General features: G+C 36.1%; 2 protein-coding genes across 4 annotated transcripts in view; one reads left to right on the forward strand and one right to left on the reverse strand.

The window, feature by feature from the left end:
• Nucleotides 1–26978, forward strand: part of ACAD11 (acyl-CoA dehydrogenase family member 11) — an 88039-nt gene that overhangs the window by 27415 nt on the left and 33646 nt on the right. The window contains exons 8-13 of the mRNA XM_032869689.1: nt 568–674; nt 1701–1827; nt 10048–10125; nt 10815–10953; nt 16215–16322; nt 17732–17830. Of these exons, the coding sequence (XP_032725580.1) occupies nt 568–674; nt 1701–1827; nt 10048–10125; nt 10815–10953; nt 16215–16322; nt 17732–17830 (658 nt within the window). The remainder of the gene's footprint in view (nt 1–567; nt 675–1700; nt 1828–10047; nt 10126–10814; nt 10954–16214; nt 16323–17731; nt 17831–26978) is intronic.
• Nucleotides 18955–24282, reverse strand: ACKR4 (atypical chemokine receptor 4). Of its 3 annotated transcripts, none has more exons than XM_032869695.1 (4): nt 24237–24263; nt 23805–23927; nt 23552–23673; nt 18955–20495 (listed from the first exon to the last, which is right to left on the reverse strand). In XM_032869695.1, exon 4 carries the CDS (start codon nt 20484–20486, stop codon nt 19434–19436), a length of 1053 nt encoding a protein of 350 aa, XP_032725586.1. In that variant the 5' UTR covers nt 20487–20495; nt 23552–23673; nt 23805–23927; nt 24237–24263; the 3' UTR covers nt 18955–19433. The 3 variants fall into 3 exon arrangements, with proteins under 3 accessions (XP_032725586.1, XP_032725584.1, XP_032725583.1); XM_032869693.1 differs by having other exon boundaries at nt 23805–23940; nt 24237–24255; XM_032869692.1 differs by having other exon boundaries at nt 23805–24282.

Genomic DNA, 26978 nt, shown 5'->3' on the forward strand with positions numbered 1-26978 from the left:
AAATTTAGTGGATTGTGTTAGGGTGGGACAAGCAAGGGAGAGGAGAGTGTTGTGTTGAAAGCACAGAACACAGAGCAGAAAGAAAAACTAATTAGCATTCAACTAACCCTTTTCAAGGAGACAGTTAACTAAAATCGGACTCCAAAAAAATGAGAGAAAATATTCTTAGAGATCATATCTGTGTCTTCTCTTCCATTTTATAGTTTTTAATTTTATTTTGGTTTATTTAGATTTTCCCCCACTAAAACAGGAGAACAGTGATCTTTAGTATAAGGTAATGCTAGTTTGACATCTTTGTTAACTCCTGAGTTCATTTTCAAGTTTGATTTGATTTACAGTTAAAGTTCTGTTAGGATGAGAGTGTGTTAAGCAAATGATGCATGTGTACCTCTTTAATTTAGGGTGGTATAATTATCCCTATATGTAAATAAATAGAACTGATGGTCTGATTTATATCTTGATACCTTGTGAGGTTAGTGACTCACATAGCTGGGAAACTGGAGAGACTGGATAGCTGAAGAACGGTTTTCAATCAATCTTAATTGCTCTATGTTAATTTATTTGTAGGGAGTATATAGAAGATATCTTCTGGGAAATAATGCATCTGAGAATAGCTTTCTATTTGCCAAGATTGTGCAGCCTCTGGCAGAAACTGGATTACAACTTTCGAAAAGGTAAGCAAAATCAATTCCTTGGCTAATTCAAATTAGAGCCTTTATTAGATATATGAAGGTTGTAAACTTCAGGGGGATAGGGACTGTTTCTATTGCTTATACCAGAATTATTGCTGCCAATCACATCAGTTTTTTGGTAACATCTTATATGCCTGAAAATAAAATAACCCAGATTCATGATTAAAAGTATTTTTTTGCCAACTTGAGCATATAAACTTTCAAGGAAATAGATAAAACTCTCAAATGCTTCTTTCTAATATTTATATTACTTACATATTCCTATTCAAAATTACACCCTATAAAAGATGATTTATTAACTTTAAAAGTATTGCTCTCTTCCATCATATTTCATGAAATTTTACTCAATCACTCCATAAATGTCTTTGAAATCCATATCTCAATCAGTGGAGCACTTTTTGAGGCATCTAGTTCTCTTCCCAACTACACACTGCCATCTAAGTGATGTGATATAATAGCACTTACTGAATCCATTGATGATGCTGTCCCTGGAAATTCTGTCCAGGCACAAGTACCCAGGACTTAAGATTAGGACAGTTATGTTTTATAATTCATCTTTTAGGTGATGTTTGTGTTCTCTCAACATAACAACTGACAGTGTTGCTCTTCATAAAGCTCTTTATAATGACATCCAGTAGTTGTGTTTGTGAGGAATATACTAAGAATAATTACTACATTTGTGTTCAGTTTCTTCACCTTCTTTTTGAGAGATTTTGATAATTGACTTTAATAAAGATTCAAAACTACCACTGATTGAGATTGTGCCAGGCTTATGTTTTACCTACATAGTGCTTTCAGCATTAAAGTTTCCTGTTCAAAGTAAAGTGATTGTACATTTATTGCATAATATGAAAAACTTTAAAAATCCCAAAATATGCCAACTCCGGAGGGATATTTTGAAGGAGTTGGAGAAGACCTCACATTATATTCAGAAATATATAATAATGATTTGGGACACCTTTGTAACTCTTCTTTTTTTCCTTTCTTTCTTTTCTTTTTTTAATAAAGAACTTTCAGTACTACATCACCACAGATTGATACTTCCCAAAAATTGTTTGTACAGAGTAAGACTGGCCAGGAAGTTCTTGCTAGGGTGAAGCATTTCATGAAACAACACATCCTTCCAGCTGAAAAGGTAAGTACTGTATAAACAAACAGAATGTATTTGTGCTCAAGGACTGTTGGTGAATTATGTCTGTTATCTCTGCTTCTAGGAGTATCATGGTATCCTGTCTTTGTAGTCAATCCTTACCCATTCCCCTCCTTACATTAGCACTAAGCTGCTGCAGAAGCTGATGAGCTTCTAAAAGATGCCAAGGGAATGCCACAGATGAATCCTTGAAATTAAAATTCAGTCAAAGGAGATTAACTGTTGTAAAGTTGGGACTGTAAATATATTAGAGTAAAACATTATTTTAGGGCCATTTAAAAAGAAAAGATTTTATTTATTTATTAGAGAGCACACTTATTTGGGGGGAGGAGCAGGGGGAAAGGAGTAAGCAGACTGCACTGCGTGGAGAGCTCTACGCCGGGCCCAACACCACAGCCCTGAGATCATGACCTAAACCAAATCAAGAGTCAGACGCCCAGCTGACTGAGCCAGCCAGGTACTCCAGGGCCTTTTCATAAGGCAGTGACTTTTAGCTTTTTTTTTTTTTTTTTTTAATGGCTCCCTATGAAAATTAAGAAAACTGTAGACTAAACAAAATGGACATAACCCGGAAATGTTGAATATCATTTCAGTCTATTCACAGATACTACAGTCATTCTCCATACAGGCTACTACTTTAAGGTGTTAAGTTTCTGTAACTTCACTGAGGGTAGAGAAGAAACATGGTGCATTCATTCATTCATTCATTCAGTTAACATGTAATTATTAGGTGCCTAATAATGGGTTAGGCATCTGGAGAGCCATCAAAAGTAAAAGAATAAGACAGAGCTAATGCTTCCACAGAGCCTACACTTTAGCACAAAAGAAAGACATTCAATAAGAGATGATAATGCTGTGAAGAAAAGGTAAAAGCTATTATAAAAATACATAAGGCCGGTGGGGCCAGGTATATGTGTGAGTTGAACACTGGTGTAGAAATTGTAAGGGTTTAATTTTAGTCCATTCCTGTCACAAGTTAGGTGGTCATGAACAAATAACTCTAACTCTCAGTGCCTTAGTCTTTCATCTGTGATGTGCATAAGTATGAGTGGATATACAGTAAATTCTCATTTCAGTTTTCTGTGATTCTGAGAGCTCTAGAGCTAGACCTACAAAATCAAATAGGAAACTGAAAAAGACCAAAATTCTTTAAACAAAAATGTTCAGAGTTGATATGTGTTTATAGGGCAGTTACTATTGTTGCTTGAACTAGATAAATAATTATCATTTTTTTAATTTTATTTATTTATTTTTATTTTTAAAAAGATTTTATTTATTTATTTGACAGACAGAGATCACAAGTAGGCAGAGAGGCAGGCAGAGAGAGAGGGGGAAGCAGGTTCCCTGCTGAGCAGAGAGCACGATGTGGGGCTCGATCCCAGGACTCTGGGATCATGACCTGAGCCGAAGACAGAGGCTTTAACCCTCTGAGCCACCCAGGCACCCTAATTACATATTTTTAATAAAGAACTGTCATGAGGTGAATTTTGCTGACAGTGGGGTATAGCTTTTTTAGGAAAATACTACTAAAATATTGGGAAATTCATTCTAAAATAGCCTCTTCTTAACAGGGACATGACTTTATAAGTAATACAGTGGCACTAAATTCATTATATTTCAATAGTTGCTCTGAATCTAAATGGGCTAAATGCCCCAGTCAAAAGACATAAGATATCATATTGGATTAAAAAGCAACACACATCCATGTGCTGTCTGCAGCAGACTCTTCTTAGACCCAAAGACACCTCCAGATTAAAAGGGAGGGCATGGGAAACCATTTATCATGTTAATGAACCTCAAAAGAAAGCTAGGGTAACAATCATCATATCAGAAAAATTAGATTTAAACCAAAGAATGTTGGGGCACCTGGTGGTTGACCAAGACAATCAATGAGACCTGTTTTGTTAAGAAACAAAACAGGAAAAAAAAGAAAAAAAAAAAAAGAGGCTCATAGGGAAGAGAGGGAAAAATAAAATAAGCCAAAATCAGAGAGGAAGATAAACCATGAGACTCTTAATCAGAGGAAACAAACTGGGGGGTGCTGGAGTGGAGGGGGGTTGGGAGATTTGGTTACTGGGTAATGGACATTATGGAGGGCCAGGATGTAATTAGCACTGAGTGTGTAAGACTGATGAATCACTGAACTCTGCCTCTGAAACTAATAACACACTGTATGTTAATTAATTGAACTTAAATTTATAAAATAGCATAAAAATAGTCTCCTCTTACATGTGTTTACTATTTAAGGTATCACTTTGGAAACTTTTTTTTTTATATTTTATTTATTTATTTGATAGACAGAGATCACAACTAGGCAGAGAGGCAGGCAGAGAGAGAGGAAGGGAAGCAGGTTCCCCGCTGAGCAGAGAGCCCAACATGGGGCTCAATCCCAGGATTCCAGGATCAAGATCTGAGTCGAAGGTAGAAGCTTTAACCCACTGAGCCACCCAGGTGCCCCATGGAGACTTTTGATCTATATATACATATAGTACATATAGAATGTTAAGTTTTAAAATTCTGAACTTTTGGGTATTAAAAAGAAAATGCAACACTTGGTTCAGATGGCAGACCGAATTCAGCATTTACCTGCTTTCCCTCAAATAAAATCCCATTAACAATTAAAAAAACTTTTGGAAAATGGATTAAGTTGCTAAAAGCACAAAAAAAGGAGTGGACACATCAGAGGACTAAGGTTTTGAAAAGCGAATGGGGGATGCCTGGGTGGCTAAGTCAGTTAAGTGTCTGCCTTCAGCTCAGGTCCTGGGATCGAATGCTGCATTGGACTCCTTGCTCAGCAGGGGGCCTGCCTCTCCCTCTCCCTGCCCTCCCTTCTCTGAAAAATAAATAAATAAAATCTTTTTTAAAGAAAGAAAAGAGAATGGAAGCTGAATTGGAAAACAGAATGGATCGTTCCAAAGAATAACCCCTAACAGAGGAAGACATACCTCAAAATCATTTTTTTAATAATTTTTTAATTTTTTTATGAACACATAATGTATTATTAGCCCCAGGGATACAGATCTGTGTGAATCGCCAGGTTTACACACTTCACAGCACTCACCATAGCACATACCCTCCCCAATGTCCATAACCCCACCACCCTCTCTCCCTTCCCCCCTCCCCCTGGCAACCCTCAATTTGTTTTGTGAGATTAAGAGTCTCTTATAGTTTGTCTCCCTCCTGATTCCATCTTGTTTAATTTATTCTTTTCCTACCCCCCAAACCCCCCACGTTGCATCTCCACTTCCTCATATCAGGGAGATCATATGATAGTTGTCTTTCTCTGATTGACTTATTTCACTAAGCATAATACCCTCTAGTTCCATCCATGTCGTCACAAATGGCAAGATTTCATTTCTTTTGATGGCTGCATAGTATTCCATTTTATATATATACCACATCTTCTTTATCCATTCATCTGTTGATGGTCATCTAGGTTCTTTCCAGAGTTTGACTATTGTAGACATTGCTGCTCTAAACATTTGCGTGCATGTGCCACTTCGGATCACTACGTTTGTATCTTTAGGGTAAATACCCAGTAGTGCAATTGCTGGGTCATAGAGTAGCTCTATTTTCAACTTTTTGAGGAACCTCCATGCTGTTTTCCAGAGTGGTTGCACCAGCTTGCATTCCCACCAATAGTGTAGGAGGGTTCCCCTTTCTCTGCATCCTCGCCAGCATCTCTCATTTCCTGACTTGTCAATTTTAGCCATTCTGACTGGTGTGAGGCTCAAAATCATTTTTGAAATAAGAGAAGGCTATAGCACAGGTGGTAACCATTTTGTTTTGTTTTGTTTTGTTTTGTTTTGTTTTGTTTTACAATGGAGTCCCCTGTGATGGGCTGGTATGGAGAGCAAGAGTGAGAAGGGAAAACAAAATCAAGATGTTTGACTGAAGAATTAACCTGTAGACGGGCTGCAGGGGTAGGTCTGTAACACCCCATGCCTAGCTGTAGCATTTGCTTCAGACAGAAGGCTGCAAGAGTCCTCTAAAAAAACAAATGATTAGATTTACCTTGGTGATCGTATGACTATGTTGTACACTGGAAACGAATATAATATTGCATGCTAACCACTCCAGTTTGAAAAAAGATAAAATGAAAAACAAAGTGAGGAAATTGAGGCCCAGAGACATTAAGCAGTTTGCCTAAATCAAAGAGAAGGAAGCCAGCGTGGAACACTGTGGAAAACCTGAACTTAGAGCATGTGTTCTAGATTCAGACGTTGTGTAAATTCTACCCTCAGCAAAATACTTCTTTCAGACATTCAACAAACATTGAGCACCTCTTTGTGCTGGTCAGTGTACTTGATGGTGGGGACATGACGATATTACGTCTTATTAAGCATGATGATATTATGCCAGGAAGACAAGTTGCTATCTTCACAGTCAAATGGGAGAGAGACAGTGAATCAACACTAGTTATTATATTAAGAATTTACTCCTCTGCCAGATACTATGCCAAGAGCTTGAAGTATAGTAACTTATGTAATCCTTGCAGCAGGGGTACAATTACTACTCTGGCTTGAAAATGAGTCAGAGAATATTTAAACTATGAGTAATAAACTTAGGACTCTTAAAAAAAAATTATCTATTTCAAGAAGCCAGGATTTCACATGAGGGTTAGTGCTCTAGAGTCCTCTATTTGGGGGGCTTTTTTTTTTTTTTTAATAGGGGTTTGGTGTAAACCCCAGCTTGCCTATCAACCTGCCTGATTTCTGCCTGCTCACCCTAAAATGAAACGTATTTGTTGACATGCTCGTGCCTGGAACCAGCCGACTATTCAAAGGAGAGGGCAGAATTAGCAGAAGAAACCATGTGGTCTTGCTCTTTCATTTATAAATTTGAATGGGAAATCAAGGGATACATGAAGCAGAGAAAAGTATCACAAGTTGGGTTGTGATACCTGCTAAACTTAATATTATGCAGCTATTAAAATATTTACAAAATTTTCAATGTAGGGATGCCTCGGTTGCTCAGGTGATTGAGCATCTGCCTTGGTTCAGGTTATGGTCTCCAGATCCTGGGATCAAGCCCTGAGTAGGACTCCTGGCTCAGCAGGAGTCTACTTCTGCCTCTCCCCCAATCAGCTTTCTCCCTGTATCTCTCTGTCTCAAATGAATAAATTTTAAAAAGTTTTTCAATGTAAAAGAAAATGCTTTATTATAAGTTAAAAAAAAAAGCAATCTGTAGCTTTAACAGAAGATTGTCAATATTTCTGTGGCAAGTAATTGCCACAGTAATTTTGTCTTTGCAGATAGTTCAAATCTAGAATATATCCATGCCTAATAAATGGGCTTTTTCTTTCATTAAAAATCATAAACCAGGGTACCCACCTGGCACAGTCATCAGAGCATGGAAGTCTTTATCTTGGGGTTGTGGGTTTGAGTCCCATATTGGGTATAGAGACTACTTAAAAATAAAATCTTAAAAAATAAAATAAAATAAAATGTTAAACACAAAAATCTTAAGCCAACATCTGTAACAGTGTTTTATCATGTAGAATGATTTTGAGCAATACTAATCCTTGTCTGTGAACATATACATTTGAAATGATATCTGGAGAAAAGTAATTAACTTTTTCAAAATAGGAGGGAGAAAGCCTATAAAATTCTACCCAGTACTATAACTAAGTTTATAAAAATTAAAAGTCGCATCTAGAAAACAAGATAATGTCATAAATACACCAGTATTTTAACAATATACATCTTTAGTAAGACCGTTGATGACTTTTTCTCAATACTTTTACATATTTTTCTAATTTTTATAATGGGAAAAAATAAGCTTTCATTTAAACTACTCTAATGACCTTTGATATTCCTTGGATTTCATAAAGTGAGAACATTAAGAACCCAATATCTATGCAAGTGTTAAAAGGCAGTTTTTCCTATTTAAAATGGCTAAGGAGGGGGCCTGGGTGGCTCAGTCAATTAAGCACCCAGCTCTTGATTTTAGCTCAGATCATGATCTCAGGGTCATAAGATCAAATCCCACATTGGGCTCACACAGGGTGTGGAGCCTGATTAAGATTCTCTCTCTCCCTCTCTGTCCCTCTACCCAACCGCCACATGTGCATGCTCTCTCTCTAAAAAAAAATAAAAATAAAATGGCTAAGAAGTCCTAAAAAATAGAATTTAAGATAAGAACTAGCAACATAGTCTTGAGAATACACTTACAATATAAAGATAACATTAGTCATATTTTCCTCTTAAGTGTAATGTACTATTAAAGAACTGTTGCTTTTTTCTAATAGACAACTTTAAGGTGAAAAACATATTATACTGCAAAATTATTTGTAGGCTCAGATTTAAGATTCTGAACTAACATACTGCAAAGCAGTATCTCAGTAAGTTAGGAGGAAGTTAGATGTTAAAGGTGCTATTTGGGGGGAATCGATTAGGCATCAAGTGTATTTTCTGCTTTCTCCTTTCACCAATATACTGTTTTTCATACTCTAAGAACTAAAGAAACCTTCTTTATAATGAGATTTTACATTAATTCTGACTTTTACCGCAATACAAACAGATTTTGCAGATCTCTAAATGGATAGACTTCAGAACAGAAAGTATTAAATCACACAAGTTTTTAAAATAATTATGTAAACATTGGGTGATTTAATTTCTCAGAACTGTAGTATCATAAAGAGATAGTCAGAGATGAGGAATTTGTAAATGTATTGCATAATATATTGTAGCATTGACTATTTCTACTGCAGTACAAGGGATGGACATAATAAACAACCCTAAACAGGAAATCTCCCATTCAACTGACTTCCTGACAGAAATGATGAATGCTCTTCATCCTGGTGAAAAAAAGCTGTCCTTTGTCTTCTTGCAGTTTTCATTAAATACATCATTTCCCTAGACTAGCCATGCTTAATAAAAGAACAGTTTTGTGTATTATATGACTATAAAGGAGTGGAACAATTTTAGAAAATAATTTTGTAATGTGGCCTTGTGACTATAGTCACAGATTTTAATCTATAATTCTAGCATAAGTAAAAAAAATTAGGTATAGAGATTCTGTAACAGCAAAATATTGGGAAATGCCTTCCCAATCCATATTTTAGTTCATCTTGATTATTTTAGTTGCACAAATTAGTGATTATTATTACTGTTTGGTGTGGCTAGTTTTTAATTTATATTTACCCATGTATTTACCACTTTATTTACTGTTTCTTCTTGCAACTCAGATGTTTCTTTTAGGATCAATTTCCTTTAATGAGAATCCGCTAGCAACCTTTTCTTTGATTTTTTTTCTTTTTATTTTCCTTTTTTGCTCAAGAGAGGGAAGTAATGATTCTGATTCTTTCTGTTTCTTTATCTCTAATGCCTTTATTTTGCCCTAATTCTTGAAAGATTGTTTTATTGGACATAGAATTCTAGGTTGACAGTTATTTTCTCTTAGCAACTGAAGACACTGATTTCTGCCTTCATTTGTTGCACTGGGAATTCAGTTCTCAATTGTTTATAAGAACCACTGCTTGAATTTTTTAATTTAATTAATGTGTTTTTTTCTTTTCCTCAAGTTGCTTTTGATTCTTTTACTTTTTGATTGTTCTTTTTCAAATTTGGCCAATTTTGATAACCGTTGTCATACTTTTAATTCCTTCCTTCCTTTATTCTTTAAATCTATTGGACACAAATACTTTATTCTATATATGATCTTTTTGTTTTTTTTGTCTGTAGTCTTTGGGGAGTGTGATTCAGTTTTGTTACACTGTTAGTTTTGCTAATTTTTGCTAATGGTGGCTTGAAACAAGTACTTTTGTAACACCTGAAGAGTCAGGCTTTTTTATTTCTGACCACTGAGGAATTTCCTTATTGTTCTTCCAGCACAGCTATTCATTACATGTATTTTTTTTCCATTATTTTAAATATTTTCTCTGTTATTTTTAGTTGTGCTACTTTGAGAGGGGTTCCTATGACTGCCCAGTGAGCTATATTGCTAAAAAGGGAACACTAAATCTTGGTACAAGATTTTGGAAGTCTGTTATCTAATATCAAGGCAGCATAATTTTGTGAGCAACAAACCTCTAAATTTGTTTATACTCATGTATCTGGTTTTGGAAAGAAATATTACTGATTTAATAGCAGTTTGAAAAGCTTCTTCATCTAAATAGGTTTACTTTGGATATTTGCAGTTTATGGCATTATTTACTTTGTATTAACTTTAGCTAATGAACTTTTTTCTTATTATTACTTTAAGGAGGTAATTGAGTTCTACATTCAAAATGAAAATTCAGTGGACAGATGGAAAAAACCTTTAGTGATTGATAAACTTAAGGTAAGAAAAACAAGAAAGCATTTAATGTTGGAAAATGAATATGCAGGTGTTTTTTGAAACCTTAGTTTGTCATTGCTGTTGTTATATATGTAGAGAATAAATATATCAGAAATAACTTTTTAAAAAGAAAGTTAAGAACAGAACCTATAGTATACAAAGTAGATTACATAACATTTTGTATGTGGTATGTGATGATGATAACTTCTTACAGCTATTGAAAGAAAAAATACGATCAACAGCACTCACTACCATCTGTTGCAAAATTACAATAGAAGTCAAGCAGAACATTTGTCCCACATGCACTTGGTCTAAATTTCATGCTTTTAAATCCTAACCATAACACACATAAGAAATTAAAATATACAAAATAGTATGTTTGGCATACTTACACTCAAATGTGGGAGATTCTGTAATAACTATAATTCAGTAAGAGGTACTCAGGAAAGCAAATTTAGTTTTTCAGCCAAATCTAAGGAAACTTGGAGAAAAGGGCATTTCTTTAACAGGAAATTGTTGATTTCTAATGAGATAGTAACTATTTGGTTTTACACACTGTAAGGTAAATAAAACAAGTAACTTCATAAGTGTTTTTAAGTTGCAAGAAGCATAAATAGCAGTATCTTTTAAAAATAAGCTATTTTAGTGCATGGTAAATTATGATCACTCTGGCGTATTCATCACCTTGACAGGAAATGGCCAAAGCAGAAGGCCTCTGGAACTTGTTTTTGCCAGCTGTGAGCGGTCTCAGCCAGGTGGACTATGCGTTGATTGCTGAAGAAACAGGAAAATGCTTTTTTGCTCCAGATGTCTTTAACTGCCAAGCACCAGGTTACTATATTATTTAAAAACAGAACTTTCTCAGATATTCTGAGCAGTGTTTGAAATTCCTCTATTTTAAGACAAGAAGTTTTTCTACACAAAGTCATTGGTTTATAAACTTGTCTACAATTATATTTCTCAGTTACTTTGATTTAAATATTTTAAATGGATCTGATATTCTCACTGGATTATTCTTTTGTTAAACATCATTGCATTAAGAGTATTAGTGAATAGAGGCCACCTCCAGAGGTACTGGCAATATAAAGATTACAACTTCACGATTGGATCTTCGATATTTATATGGCTAATTGGAATGGATCGAGAGTTCCAGATCTTGGTTAGCCTCACTGTCTCTCCATTTCTTCACCAGTTGTTTTTTTTTTAAGTTTTTAAAAATTTATTTAAGTAAACTCTACACTCAACATGGGGCTCTAACTCATAACCCCGAGATCAAAAGTCACACCCTCTTGCAAGTGAGCCATCCAGGTGCTCCTATTCACCAGTTATTTATTGATTACTTACTATGTGCCAAGCAGTATTCTAGATCCTTGGGATGTATCAAAGAATAAAATACACAAAGATTCTTGCCCTCATGGAGCTGATGATGTTCTAATGGAGGGAGACAGAAATAAATAATAAATATTATAAGTAAGTAAATTATGTAGTCAGTTTGAAGATGAAAAGTGCTTTGGGGAGAAAAAAACCAGCAGGGTAGGGCAACGTTGGAATGCTGGGGAACAAGAAATGCAAATTACAATTTAACATGGAATGATGAGGTTAGGCCTTACTGAGAAAATGATATTCGATAAAGACTTAATAAAAGCATGAGAGTTAGCTATGATGTTATCTGGGGAAGGAATTTCCATAGCAGAGGAAACAGAAATTGCATAGACCCTAAGGCAAGAGTATGATTGGTGTATTCCAAGAAGAGTCAAGGAACTTGGCATAGTTAGGAATAGTAAGAGAATAGTAAGAGAAGATATCAGAGAGTAAACGGCCTTATGGGGCAGGTTAGGGCTTATACCTCCTATGAACGGTGAAGCCATGGGAGATTTGACCAGAGCAGTGACAAGATGTTATATCAGTTTTAAAAGAATCGCTTTGACGAATGTATTAGGAATTAACAAAAGGAGGGAAGGAAGGAAGCAGGGAGTCTGTTGTAATAATCCTTGTTAGAGATGATGGGGATTTGTTCTAGGGTGGTAGCAGTAGGTGAGAAGTAGAAAGATTCTAAATATATTTTGAAGGAAGAGGAAAGAGGAACTCAAGGATGCCTCCAAAGATTCTGGCATGAAAAATTGGAAGGATAAAGGAAGGAGGCCAACTTTTCTTTGAAAACATAATACAGAAGGGGGTGCCTGGGTGGCTCAGTTACATGTCTGCAGTCTGCTCAGGTCATAATTTCAGGGTCCTAGGATGGAGTCCTGCAGGGCTGTCTACTCAGCAGGAAGTCTGCTTCTCCCTCTCTCTTTGTGTTCTCTCTCTCTCAAATAAATAAATAAAAGTCTAAAAAAATTTTTGTTTAAAAGGTCATATGGGACAGATAAACCTGTACTGTGTCTGTAGAAGATGTTTTCAAATATGGATTTGTCAAAGAACTCACTAAGGAACTTTAAAAAAAAACAAAATAAAAACAGATTCATAGACTCCATCCCTGTAGATTTGGTTCAGTATGTCTAGGTTAGACCCAGGGAATATCTTGTCTTTTTTCCTCCTAGTTTCTCTAGTTACTCTGTTGCTCCCAGTAAAGGACCAACATTTAATTTGTTATAGAAGGTTGATGGTATGATATCCTATATTGTCACTGAACAAGTTGGACCTCAGTATTGCCTTTTGTACTCATTGTACGGCCCTGCTGCTAAAGCTCTCCCAAAAAGAGTTAATGAAGGATGGAACTACCAAAAATAAGTATTTGGGTATCTGAGAGAAGACACAGTCTGGTTGCATAGTAAGGTGTTTGGACAGTGGACTTTGACTCTCATTTATTTGAAACCATTAAGGTAGCTATAAACTTCTGATGTTGGTTGAATTTATCCGTGGTGGTTTTCCTTCTTCAAATCACCAATTTATCAAATTACTGCTCTACTACATTTTAATCCAGTAATGAGGCTACTGTAAAAGTCAAGAAATCTATTATAGAATTTCTAAAGATTTCATCTCATTTATGTGAAGCTATTACTGTATAGGTGGCATAATTTTGTGGAAGGAGAACTGGTAGTCTTTTGCTTAAAACTTTTTTTTATTGCTACTTATAGTAAGAAATATAATTTATATTGTGACCCAATATGTAGCATATGTAGTTATACATGTATGTTCATGGATGGATGGATGGATTGATCAAAGGACTTGGGGAATAAGAAATGAGAGGCGTATATATTACTGAAAAAGGGTTTCATGAAATAATAATTTCCTTTATTACATACAGTATATTCAGATATTTTCCAGTGAGTCTAGTCGAATCTAATATATTCTATTTTGATCTATTTTTTAGAGAATGATAGCCATATTCCATTAAATTGATTTCATGACATACTAATAGGTCATAATATGGTTATATAATATAACTAATAGTTTATAATATTTTCATAATATGAAAAATAATGCTATAGAAGACTTCCTTTGCAGACACAGCTCTGCCACTATTTTCTCCATTTGACCTATGAACTCCCTTTTCACTAGAAGATCATTTATTTGCTTAGCATTAAAAATTCTAGTATTAAAATTTCATGAGTCTATCAGTTGTACTCTCTAAATGATATCACCAAACTGCTGAAATTTAAAAATTGGCCAGGAAAATAACATTTTCTTTGGCCAGAGTATGATTAGCAACTCTCCTTAGCAAACAAGGATGTATAAAACCATAAGTAGAAAACTAGGCGTTTTCTCTTTGTAGTGGAGATATCTTCATGAAGGCCTTAGGACATTGTGTTTCGGAGCGTTTCCAAAGCAGAAAAAGAAGGGAATATAACAGATGTTAATTAAATACTTTGGGAGGTTTCTTAAGTATAAAAGATGAATTTCTACTCAAGCTTTCCAAATAGTTCTAAAAGCTTAGGGAAAACATATGTAGTCTTCCAATTAGTCTTTTTTTTTTTTTTTTTGCCCTTCACAAAGTATACAATATTGTATATTAGAATGTTGAAAATAGCAATTTTAATTTTATAGCTGTACTAGAAAATTTGGAGGGCCTATGGGCTGATTTGGGAGAGAGGGTAATTTTTTTGTAGAACTAATTTATCCAGGCTTTCTCCCAACCCCTAAATGATAGCTTCGTTTTGCCAGCTTCTCAGAACAAACTGACAATTTTTGAAAGATCTTAGTCAATATTTACCTCATTTGAACTATAACAAGAAACAGTGAATTTAAAATAAGCGAAGAAAATAGTGAGCTTCATTAATTATAACTCAAGACTCATTTTTTCTCTCAGCCAAAAAGAATTTTAAACTGATGTTAATCTATTAGGAATTTTGTGCATTTTAATATAACTTTGGCTCTGTTGGTAGTGTCTAGACAGACTGCAAACACATTTTGAGAGACTTAACTTAGATTTAACTCCATTTTCATAGGCATTTCAGTGACTGTACTTCAAGTCATATTTAAAGGTGATATTGAAAACTTCTTGAAAATCTTATAAATAATTGGGGCACCTAGGTGGTTCATTCTGTTAAGTGTCTGAGTCTTGATTCCAGCTGAGGTCATGATCTCAGGGTTGTGGGATCAAGCCCTGTGTTAGGTTCCCTGCTCAGCGAGGAGTCTGCTTGAGATTCTCTCTCTCCCTTTCCCTCTGTCCCCCCACCACACAGTCTCTCACCCTCTCTCTAAAATAAATCATTTTCGAAAAATCTTATGAGTGGGATGCCTGGGTGGCTCAGTTGGTTGAGCATCTGCCTTCAGCTCAGGTCATGATCCCAGAGGCCTGGGATCAAATTCTGCATTGGACTCCTTGCTCAGCGAGGAGCCTGCTTCTCCCTCTGCCTGCTGCTGCTCACCCTGCTTGTGCACTTGCTCTCTCTCGCTCTCTCTCTCTCTCTGATAAATAAATAATAAATAAGTTCTTTAAAAAATAAAAATAAATAAATCTTGTGAGTAATCAGTTTTCAAGGGAAAGGTTTTAAATAGTATTTTTTTAGAAGTTTGATAGGAACAAGTATCGGAGAAAAGCCCCTAGAGTGTTTTCCTCCATGGCAGGTATAAAGCATTCTTTTTTATATGAGAGTGATAGTTGTGTTTCAGTTACTGAACAATGCCCTCTGAGGGTTGGAAAGGGTCTTTGAAGTTATCTGCTGTCATTTTCTATCGGGGATTCTGTGTTTATCATTCTTGAGATACCACCTAGTGCTTTCATAGATGGGAGGGGGTGCACAATAGTAAGAACAATGGTAGAGGTAAAGAGACAATAATTACTCTGTGAGTTCAGAGGAAGGAGATATTTCTGACTGTGTAATCAGAGATTCTTCATGGTGGAAGTGGCTCAAAAGCAGGAATTTACTTAGGAATGATGGGTAGAATTGGACCTGAGAGAAGGTTTGGCACAGGCAAACAGGTGAAAGTTAGAGAGCACATCGTATGTTCGAGGAACAGGAGTCTCAGCAATGGAGTCTCAGTAGAGCGTGGAATGATAATTGTTCTCCAGGAGCATTGCAGCCACTCCTAGCAAAGCATATTTGCAAGAAAGCAGGGAAAGATTAAGACAGTGAATTGTTTTCCTTAGTCCTAAATGAGTCAGACCTCATTAAAGCCATGTTTTATTGGGATGAAGCGGACAAGTGTCATAATTCAACACAAATTGAATAAATATGCACCAAATGCCATATATTTATAATAATTATTTATGGCATACCTTCATTATAAATTATCTTTACTATTATGTTTCAAAATATTTTTGTAAGCAAATGTTTACTTTAAAAAGATACATGTAGGGGCTCCTGGCTGACTCAGTGGGTTAAAGCCTCTGCCTTTGGCCCAGGTCATGATCCCAGGGTCTTGGGATCGAGTCCTGCATCAGGATCTCTGCTCAGCAGGGAGTCTGCTTCTCCCTCTCTCTCTGCCTGCCTCTCTGCCTACTTGTGATCTCTGTCAAATAAATAAAATCTTTAAAAAAAAAAAAAAGAAAACAACTTGGGAAAACATGACAATGCAATTAAAGCCAATAAAATTATATTAAAAAAAGATACATGTATATAATTCCAACATAAAGTTTGGATTCCATATTAGTAAATTTTTAAACGCCAAAGAAATGTGTTTTGTTTTGTTTTGTTTATTACATACAGACACAGGGAACATGGAGGTCCTCCACCTATATGGAAGTAAAGAGCAGAAGCAGCAGTGGCTTGAGCCTCTTCTTCAAGGGAACATTGCCTCTTGCTTCTGTATGACAGGTAAAAGCAAATCATGGTTCTCCCCTTGTGCAATCATCCTGGAGTTATTATGGGTAAGCTAAAATGAAAGAGTGGCTCTGTGTTTTAGGCAAATTTCCCCATGGACAGAGACGAGCATGTACTTGTTTTGAGCCCTGTTTCAAATTTTGGCATTTTTAAATGTGCAGAATCAAATTGTCCTCCCCTTTGGGAGGATACCCAGTGATGTTTTCTGATAGTCTACTTTAAGCATTTAGCAGCAGAGTAAACTTAATTTCATAATCTTTTGACTTGCATTTCTAAAATTGCCGTGTATGTATATTTAATATCTTTTTTGCCCTTATGTATGAAATATTTGTCTTTGTAATAATTTTTACTGATAGTTACAAAATACTTTGCCATGAACCTAGAAAAATAGACCATTCACCAGGGCTGATCACATAGTTCAGATTATGATCATGTGGGGAAGTAAAATTAGGAGCATGTTAAAAATGGGTTTGGTACCATTTGTACATAGGAAACAGTCAGTAAGAATTTTTCAAAGGAAAAAGTCATCATTATATAGTTGAGCTTGGAATTAAACTAAATGTCATCTGGCCATAATTTTAGCCAGACTTAAAAGTCTTCTATAACATTGTATGTATTTGTAATAGGAAAACTGATCTCCATTTAAAATCGGTGAGAGGCATTTATTGAACATCTGAAGTGACATGTTATCTTCAAACCACTAATTGGAGGTTACAAAATAAGTACACAGCTCCCTTTCTAAAGGAACCCCATGGGTCTCTAGTTTTAGAAATAGAATGCACAAAATATCTGAAGGACCAATTTAAAAGAGCAGCATATTAGCAAGTGCAGACGACTACAAGTGAGAGCTAACCTGCACATTTTGAAATGCCATACAGTAAAGCAGTTGTGTAAGGGTGTCCCATGGAAAACTTTTTGAAGAAATTGTGTTGATCAGTCTTTACAGAATGCGAAATAAGTCAGTGAAAGCATTCCTGATGGGATTTGCAAGGCAGGGTTGGAAATTGTCTAAGATAGTAAACTACATGGTGGGGAAATCTGGCTTGCAAATATTTAGTATTTAGTAGATTTCTATTGTGGACAGTAAACAACAGTATACTTAATCTACTTTTGATAATTGGAGAAAGGATTGAGTGAGTTATCTTGAATCATCCATCAGTGAGGAAGCCAAGAACACAATTCAGATTGCTGATCGCCAGTGTTCAAAATTCATTCATTCATTCTTCCAGTGCACATTTACTGAGTACTTACTATATGTAGGTTATAGGAGAACTAGAGTGGAAGGGGGGAAGGATAGGAACATGCCTCTATCCTCAAAGAGTTCACATTTCCTTATCTAAAATCTCTTTTTGTAAACTGATGATGTCTGCCTGCCTGTAAATTCAACCTTTGCTTATTTATAGAGCCCGATGTAGCTTCGAGTGATGCCACAAATATTGAATGTAGCATCCAACGAGATGGAGATAGCTATGTAATTAATGGCAAGAAATGGTGGAGCAGTGGTGAGTATTCAGATCCATCCTTTGTCCCAGGTGCTGTGCTAGGATAATATGATACATAATTATTAGTTTCATGATCACCCCGTTCTTTAAATTCTGGCTTTGAAGGCATATTCAAATTTAGAAATACTTGATTAAAAAAAAGGTAATTTTTAAAAAATACTTATTTTGGCAAGAGGGAGAGAGTGCAGGGGTGGGGGGGGGTAGGACAGAGGCACAGAGAGAGGGAGAGAGAAACTCTAAGCAGACTTCATGCTGAGTGCAGAGCCCAACCTGGGGATTGATCTTAACGACCCCAAGATCACTACCTGAGCCAAAACTAAGAGCCAGAGGCTCAACCAACAGTGCCACATAGGTGCCCCCCAAAAAGTAATTTTAAGATAACATATCTTGAGTAGGTGATATTTATTTTAAGAGCAGAAAACTTGTCTTTTTTTTCCCTACAGTTTTACAGTTCACAGTTTTTTATAGTTTGTGAGAGAGAAAATTCGTATTAGTGTACACTATTGATCACTGTCATTTCTTTCAAAATTAAATTTCAGTAGGGACATATTTTTTTAAAAGATTTTATTTATTTGACAGAGAGATCTCAAGTAGGCAGAGAGGCAGGCAGAGGGGGAGGAGGAAGCAGGCTCCCTGCCAAGCAGAGAGCCCAATGTGGGGCTTGATCCCAGGACCCTGAGATCATGACCTGAGCCTAAGCCCACTGAGCCACCCAGGCACCCCTCAGTAGGGACATATTAAATGAACTATAATTTATAAATAATTGTATTTAAAGAGATAAGATATACATGTTATTAAGAATCATCTACCGTGTCACATACTTTTATTGCTTAAAAATGTAAGTGCTTAAGCAAAAATATAAGAATCTGTATGTAAGAAAATATATTGTTTAGTCAACCCTCAGTAATAGACTCACATAAATGGGTAAGTCCTTTAGGAACTCGCAAAATTGGAATCTAGGTAAATATGATTATCTAAAGATTGCTTCTAGAGTATACAGGTAAATCTAATGGGATAACCAGTTTATTACTAAAGAAAATTAACATCATGGAAGCACATGTTCAGAAATTTACCAGGGATAAAAGGAAAAAAAAAAAAGTTTACCAGGGCCAGTAAAGCTTTTTATGTAATATTTTTATTGTTACATTGTTATTTCTGGGATCTTAGGAAATCACTTACAAACTAAGAAACAAGAAAAAAGGATTAAATTTTGTTGTATAGTTATTCAAATACTGAAATTATGCAGTGAAATCATTCTTACATTAAAATTTAGATCTTTTAAAATAATTAGAAATGCCCCTTAATATAAGCCTTTTTATTAATCTGTTTCAGATGGCCTAATTCATAGCATAGTGTTTTTATTATTTATACCTGTTAATACTATTTTCCTATATTGTTAACTTTAAGTTCATGTTTTCTGCATTTATTATGTCATTTCCTCCTCTTCCTGGTTGCTATATTCTCCCCACCTTCCCCCCACCTCTTGATTGCTATAAGTTGGCACTAGGGTATTTGAGATTTAAGTTTCAGAATAAAGCAGATGTTTTATCTGAGGGAGAAGCATCATTCATGTGTATCGAAGCAAGAGGCAGCAGTCTTACATTTAAATGCTGAAAGTACTGGTTGGCTCTGTAGGATCATCTGAATCGAAAGGAATCTCCTCCGCATTTTGTCTTTGTCTTCTCCAGGACCCGTATTTCTTAGCAACTTTCATAATGTAGTTTTTGAAAGAGGCTCCCATGAAAACATACAGGATTGGGTTGAGGCAGCTGTGAAAGAGTGCAATGCTCTCTGTGATTTGGATGGCAACATCCATGCGTTTGCTCATGTTGCAGTCGGTGATCAGAGAGTAGATAATGTCTATGACTTGGCAGAACCGGACAATGTTATAAGGCAGCTGAGTGACAATAAAAACTATAACCACTGTGAGCAGAACTTTGAGGGGACGAGATTTTTTAATGTTGGGCATCCTGATAAGTGTTCTTGCTGTGACAAAGTAGCACACTCCCATAATAAGAAAGGGTATTACAAATCCAATGCAGATTTCCAGCATTTGAATTGATGCTTTCACTGATGTTCCTAGGTGATATGGAAAGATGGGAATGCACCTAGCCTTGTGGTTGACTGTATAAAAAACCAGCTGAGGTATACTCAGCAAGATGGCAGCCATCCAGACACAGAAACAGATAAGCCAGCATGGTTTCCCCACTCCTGGTTGACGTGGGGCTTTAGTTACAGCCCAGTATCTGTCTATGCTGATACAAGCCAGAAACTGCATTCCAGAGACAAAGTTGACTGTATACAAGGCTGAAGTGACTTTGCACATGATTCTCCCTAAAACCCACCCATGAACTGCATTAACTGCCCAAAAAGGCAGAGTGAATAGAAGGAGTAAATCTGCCACTGCCAAGTTCAGGATGTACACATCCGTTTTGGTTCTCTGCTTCTTGTAATAGGCATAAATTGCCACCACTATGGAATTGCCTGCAATTCCAATGATGAAAGCTATTGTGAAGAAGGCGGGCAAGAAAACTTTTGCAAATTTTCTGACTTCCTCTTTTATACAAATCACTTCATACTGACTGTAGTCATGAGTGCCATTCATTTCATTTTCCTCATAGTAGTAATCTGTTGACTGGTTGTGTTCCAAAGTCATGGCTCCGATCTAAATGTCAAAAAGAATACAGAATATTCATTTTAATATTGTTTAAAAGGAAACACTTTTTAAAGTAATGTAAGTTTTGTTCTTTTACTAGAGAGTAGATTTTTGCTATAACGTAGGTGAGGCTGAATCTGCCGCTTTTTGAAATTTGAAATTCTTCGGTGGAAGCCACATTGGAGTATAGCTCCAAGATTAGTTGATTAGTTCTTTTTTTTTTTTCTTAAAGATTTTATTTAATATATTTGACAAAGACAGTCACAGTGAGAGAGGGAGCACAAGCAGGGGGAGTGGGAGAGGGAGAAGCAAGCTTCCCACAGAGCAGGAGCCCGATATGGGGCTTGATCCCAGGACGCTGGGGTCATGACCTGAGCCAAAGGCAGACGCTTGACAACTGAGCCACCCAGGCATCCCCAAGATTAGTTCTTCATCTTTTGTTTTTACCAGTCTGTGTGCAGGAGCTGGAATTTACCCAAGAAAGATAAAAATAACACGCTGTGGAATTTTCTTAATCATTAAACCCTAAATCAAAGTAATGACTTTTATATAGCTTTTAAAATATGAAAATTTAGTCAGATTTCAACAAAAGAAAAAGAAAATTTATATTTTTTACAGACACAACTTTGTGATTCTTATGTAGGATATTGGCAATGAATTAAATAAGCAAATACTTTATTCAGCTAAAATAAATATATTTTTATTTATAAACATATTTTTAAATGAATTTATTTTAAAATAAGTTAAATAAATTAACTCAGTGTTTATACTTAATTTCACTGGCTTGCCTTTAAAAAACAAAGTTTCCTCTAGTTAGCTTCCCTTGAAAAGCTGTCACACATGCTGAAAGTATGCTACCATTCAGGAGCATTATTCCACCAGTTACCGGAGTCTTAAGCCTACAGTGTCCTTGACTTCTGTCACATTCATCCCTAATTTTCAGTCAGCCCCTAGTTTCTGATTTTACCTTACAAATAGACTGTGAATCTATCTCTTTTAATTTGCCCTCTTTGACACATCTGCACCATTCGACTGCCGTTGTTTCTTACCTGGCCTATTACAGTATCTTCCCAACTGGTATCTCCTATTCTTTTTCCTTCTTACGACCTCTTGGTCAAAATCATTTTTCTTACTGCCACCAGAGCTCTCTATCTCTGCAGTGTCAATCTGTCACTCTTCTGCTAAGCTCCTCACCTGAAAGATACATTTCTCCACCTGAAAGATACAATCCAAGCTAACGATACATACTTAGCATAATGCCCACAGCTCCCTGCATAATGTTAAGCAGATGCTTAACTTGTCCCAGAATTCACAAGTTTTTAAATGTATATAAAAATGACCATGGTTCCTGCTACATCTCTCTATATTGCACCCCACGCTGTGCTATATCTCTCTACACCCCAGATAGTCACAGTACTCATCTGCAAGCAGTTTGCTGGCACACACCATGCTGCAGCACATGTCTGCACCATTACTCATTCTGTTCCTTCATCTGATAGACTATTTCCTGCCCTTCTCTTAAAGAGCCAATTCCTTCTCAGTTAACTTGGATGTCACCTCCCCAGAAGATTTTCCTGATCCAATAGCTATATCTACATACATACCTATGTTCATTCTCAGAGAACTGACCCCATTATGTGAAAAAATGTGTTTCTTAGTTCCCTAAGAGTATGACCTGTTGGATTTATGTTTGTAATGACTACATGGAGAGTGGCTGGTATACAATAAGTGCTCAGTAAATATTTGTCAAACTAAAGGACTTACAAGCAGATTTAAAGCTATTAGTCTAGAATATATAGATGGTATGGCAGGAATCATCTTGCCTCATCATTAGTTATTTTACTATATTGGTTATTAACACCTTATAGGAGTAAAATAAGCTCACAGAGAATTTACGTGGTTTTTTTGTTGTTGTTGTTCTTTGCTTTTTGTTTTTAAGATTTTACTTATTTATTTGACAGAGAGAGAGCGCACAGGCAGGGATAGCAGCAGGCAGAGGGAGAGGGAGAAGCAGGCTCCCAGATGAGCAAGGAGCCCAATGTGGGGCTGGATCCCAGGACCCTGGTATCATGACCTGAGCTGAAGGCAGATGCTTAACTGTCCGAGCCACCCAGGTGTCCCCAGAATTCACAAGGTTTAAAATGTATATAAAAATGACATTCAGTGTTTTTATTTTACTGCTGAGTTTTATTTTGCCTTTTCCTTAGCCTTTCTGTCTCCCCTTGGTTATTTTTGTCCTTGGGAAAAGCTCTAATATTCTTACAGAATCATTAATGAAAACAGTATTTTTAAAACAGTGTGCCAACTTATGGTACATTTCCAAAAGAATATTATTATTCTTACTAACCTTGTTTGGATGAGTAAAGCAGAGAAGGCCCTCAAGGAAATACACCACATAGAAGAACTGCTTTCATTATGTAAAAACTGGGTGCCAACAATTTAAAATGACTATTTTTACCCTTAAGTTAATTTGAAAATTTCCAATCTGGAAGACCATTCTGGTCATCATTTTCTTATGTGTTAATTATTAACACAGTATGAACTTTGTTTTCTCTTTCTCATTCATCACAAATCTTGAACCTGATGATAAGACATAATATGCACAAATAATATAAGACATTAAGGAAGTATATTTTTAAATAAGAATTTTACTAAAAAATGTGAGTAAATAGGACAGGAATGGAAATTATTTGCAGGAATTGATCCTTCTGTCAGACATACAGGAACACATTTTAGATGTCTTTATAATTATTACAAGAACAAAAATAGCATTTGTAAAATAAAACAGAAAAAATAGTATAACAACCTATTTTCTCTTTAACAAAGTTTTATAGGCAAGTAATGGTATTAACATAATGCCAGAAATAATATGTTTTCTTCTTGCTATATTCATATTTTTGTTTTAAGATTAAAGTGTATAGCTGTTTTCAAATAGCTCTTTTTGCATATGTTAACATTTAGACTTTTGTGCATCAACACTTCCTTTACATAGGTAAGTATATAAAGTCTTTGGGCTTTAAAAAACAATCTTATTTCAATTAGAATGAGAAAATGAAAAAACCAACCTGTTTCAGCGTGCAGAGAGGAGCAGTCTTGAGTGGAGAGTAAATTCAAATACCTCTTTAACTCAGGCTACTTTTGTTTTCATTTTATACCCCGCCTTTGTCTTGCATCCGAGAGAGCTTTCCTGAAATTTAACCTTGTAAGCACTTGATCTTTTATTTTTTGTATAATCATGGTGTGAAGTCAAATTCAAGTTCTAAAGTGTCTTAGCATACAAGTTTGAAAGAATTCTATCTTGTTTCAAAAACTAAGTACCTTTCAAAGTTTCTACTTAGATGAAAGGAACAAGAAAGTGCCGGCAGCTGAGGAACCATTGGCCAAACCAAAAAAATTCACCCCAGAGAGCATCAAGGGCTAATGAGCACTTGTAGGTAGAATCTAGAGAAATACTCTGAGAAGTTATTTTGTTTAGGAAAAAAAAGAAAAATGACTTTAACTCGGAAAGTTCTTTTAAAAGACTAAATTATCACAGACTAAATTTTGAGTGATGATTAGGCATTTATAGAACTTAATATTTTTTGTGCCACATCATTTAATATTTTACTTAAACTACGAAACTACTCTCGGCTTTAAAAAAAAAAAAAATGTATTTCTTCCCTGTCCTTTACCCCAGAGTATGCCTTTCCCCATGACTGTAAACTCTCTTGCCTTCTTCAAATTTATTTTTTCAAAGACCAGCATACAAACCTTCAAAATCCTTCTCTCTGGGGACATTGTTTTTCCCATGCTTCCAAACAAATGAAAATTGAAGAAGAAATGCATGCAGATTTAGCCCTCCTGTTTAAACAGGACTCTCCATACATTTGCATAGCAATGCCCTTTATTTCTTTTCTCATGCAAACTATGCTCAGTCTCCACATATAGAAATTATAGGCAGCATATAGATGGGTCTTGTTTTTTTTATCCTTTCTGATACCATATGTCTTTTGATTGGAACATTTAGTCCAGTGACATTCAAAGTAACTATTGATATATATGTATTGATTATAGTTGTTTTGTCGTTTTTGCAGTTTTTGTTTTGTCGTTGTTTTTGCAGTTTTTCTCTGACCTTTCTTCTCTTGCTCTTTCATGGTTTGCTGGTTTTCTTTGGTGATATACTTGGATTCCTTACTTTTCATTTTTTGCACATATATTACTCTTTTTATTTGTGTTATCATTAGGTTTATATATAACATCTTTTGCTTATAGTAGTCTATATTAAGCTGATGGTTGCTTCAATTTTGAACTCATCCTTTACTCCTCTCCCCTCCACCTTTGAGATATATGGTATCATACTTTACATCCTTTTATTTTGTGCTTCTCTTGACTGATTTTTACAGATACACTTTTTTTTTTGTATTTGTGCTTTCTGTTTTTTTGTTTGTTTTTTTTTTGTTTTACTCTTACTTATGGTTTTTGTTTTCCATTCACAGAGTCCCCCTTAACATTCTCATAGGAGTGGTTTAGTGGTCATGAATTCTTTTAACTTTTGTTTGTCTCAGAAATTCTTTATCTCCCCTTCTATTCTGAATGATAACCTTGCTGGATAGAGTACTTTTGGCTGCAGATTTTTCCCTTTTAGCACTTTGAATACATCATGCCACTCTCTTCTGGACTGGAAAGTTTCTGCTGAAAAATGTGCTGCTAGACTTAGAAGATTTTCTTTGTATTTAACACTCATCTTTTCCCTTGCAAATTGTAACATTCTTTATCACTGTTTTTGTTTTTTGCAATTTTAATTACTGTGTGTCTTGGTATGGACCTCCTTGAGATGAATTTGTTGGGAGAATCTTTGTGCCTCCTGAATCTGGATCTTTGTTTCCCTTCCTAGATTCAGGAAGTTTTCAGCTCTTATTTCTTCAAATACATTTCTGCCTCCCTTTCTCTCTCTTCTGGTATCCCTATAATGTGAATATTATTATGCTTGATGGAGTCACTGAATTCTCTACATCTATTCTCATTATACAGTATTTGTTTGTCTCTCACCTTTTCAGCTTGATTGCTTTCCATTACTCTGTCCTCCAGGTCACTGATACCCTTCTCTGCTTCCTATAACCTACTATTTATTTCACCTATTATTTTTTTAATTTCATTTATTGAGTTTTTCATTTCTGATATGTTAGTTTTTATCTCTTTGTCAAGGTCTCACTAATGTTCTCCACCTATTTCTGAAGTCCAGTATCTTTGTGATTATTACTTTAAATTCTTTATCAAGCCCATTACTTATTTCTATTTCACTTAGATCTCTTGCTATGATTTTATCTTATTCTTTCATTTGGGACGTGTTTTTCTGTCTCCTTATTTTTCTACCTCTCTGTCTGCCTCTCTGTGTTAGGAAAGTTAGCTACATCAGCTGCTCTTGAAAGTAGTGGCTTTATGAAGAAGAGGTACTGTAGTGCCCTGCAGTGCAGTGTCTGCTGTTTATCAGAATCAGTTATAATACTTCACCTGTTTGTGTCACTTGCATCCTACTATTGTGTCCGAGTCGCTTTTCCTTTCAGTCTAGACATCTACCCTGAATCTCTGCCTGTTGTGGGCTGCACTTGCTCTCTGTGATGTTAGTGAGACCCACAAAGGCTCGTTCTGAGGGCACATGACTGCAGAAGTGCTTGGAGGCAGGACAGTGGGGTTAGCAGATTTGTTCTGAGCTGCTAGTCCTAGACTGGATCTCCTGAAGTACGGAGGCTTTAACAAAAATTTGTGCTGAACCCGGGGCTGAAGCCAGCATCCTTGGACTGGGCAAGTGTTCCAGAAGAACTAATGGGTGTTTGCATTGCTAGCAGCTTGGGCAGCAAGTATCTATGTAGCACCATCTCCAACAAATGGCTCTGTGTTTGCAGGGAGGGGAGGAAAATGGCACCTACCAACTCCTTCATTCCCAGAGAAGTCCTCAACACACTCCAAAGTCAGTATAAACAGATCTCCCTCCCATTGTGCAAACTGTCGCTTCTATGTTGCCTCTCTGCCAGCCCTTGTCTTTTTAAGGGTGGGGGGCCCAGCTATCATTCCTCTACCCATTTGCCCAATGCTGAGTCAACTGACTTCTAAAGTTCCAGGCTCCAAGTCTCACTGGTTATACAAACTCTTGGAATTCAGCCCCTCCAGTTTTCAAGGCCAGATATTATGGGGATTCATTTTCCCCATGTGGGCTCCATGTTACTTTCCCTTCTCTGCTCCCACAATTCCCTCCTTCCTTCAGACAGCTCCTAACTGCATTTTCTATTCTTCCGAAATTCTTCCATGAGGCTTCATGGCTTTAGTCGTGGAGTTTGTTCTGCCTGTCTTCAGATAGCTCTCAGGTTTATTTACTCAGGTGATTGAAATCTAGTTGTAAACATGGGACAATGGTGCCCCTACTCTGCCATCTTTCCCAGCCTCCTCTCTTACCTCTTGTTCTTGATCTTATATATATTAGAGCAGTATGATGTGAACAAGCAACCCTCCCCTAAA

The sequence above is a fragment of the Lontra canadensis genome, unplaced genomic scaffold (genome assembly GCF_010015895.1).
Source record: "Lontra canadensis isolate GAN:19392208 unplaced genomic scaffold, GSC_riverotter_1.0 scaffold38, whole genome shotgun sequence".
Classification (NCBI taxonomy): Eukaryota; Metazoa; Chordata; class Mammalia; order Carnivora; family Mustelidae; genus Lontra; species Lontra canadensis.

What these genes read in the sequence shown, in the direction of transcription:
- ACKR4 (XM_032869692.1), bottom strand. Translation starts at nt 20,486, where the DNA reads ATGACTTTGGAACACAACCAGTCAACAGATTACTACTATGAGGAAAAT.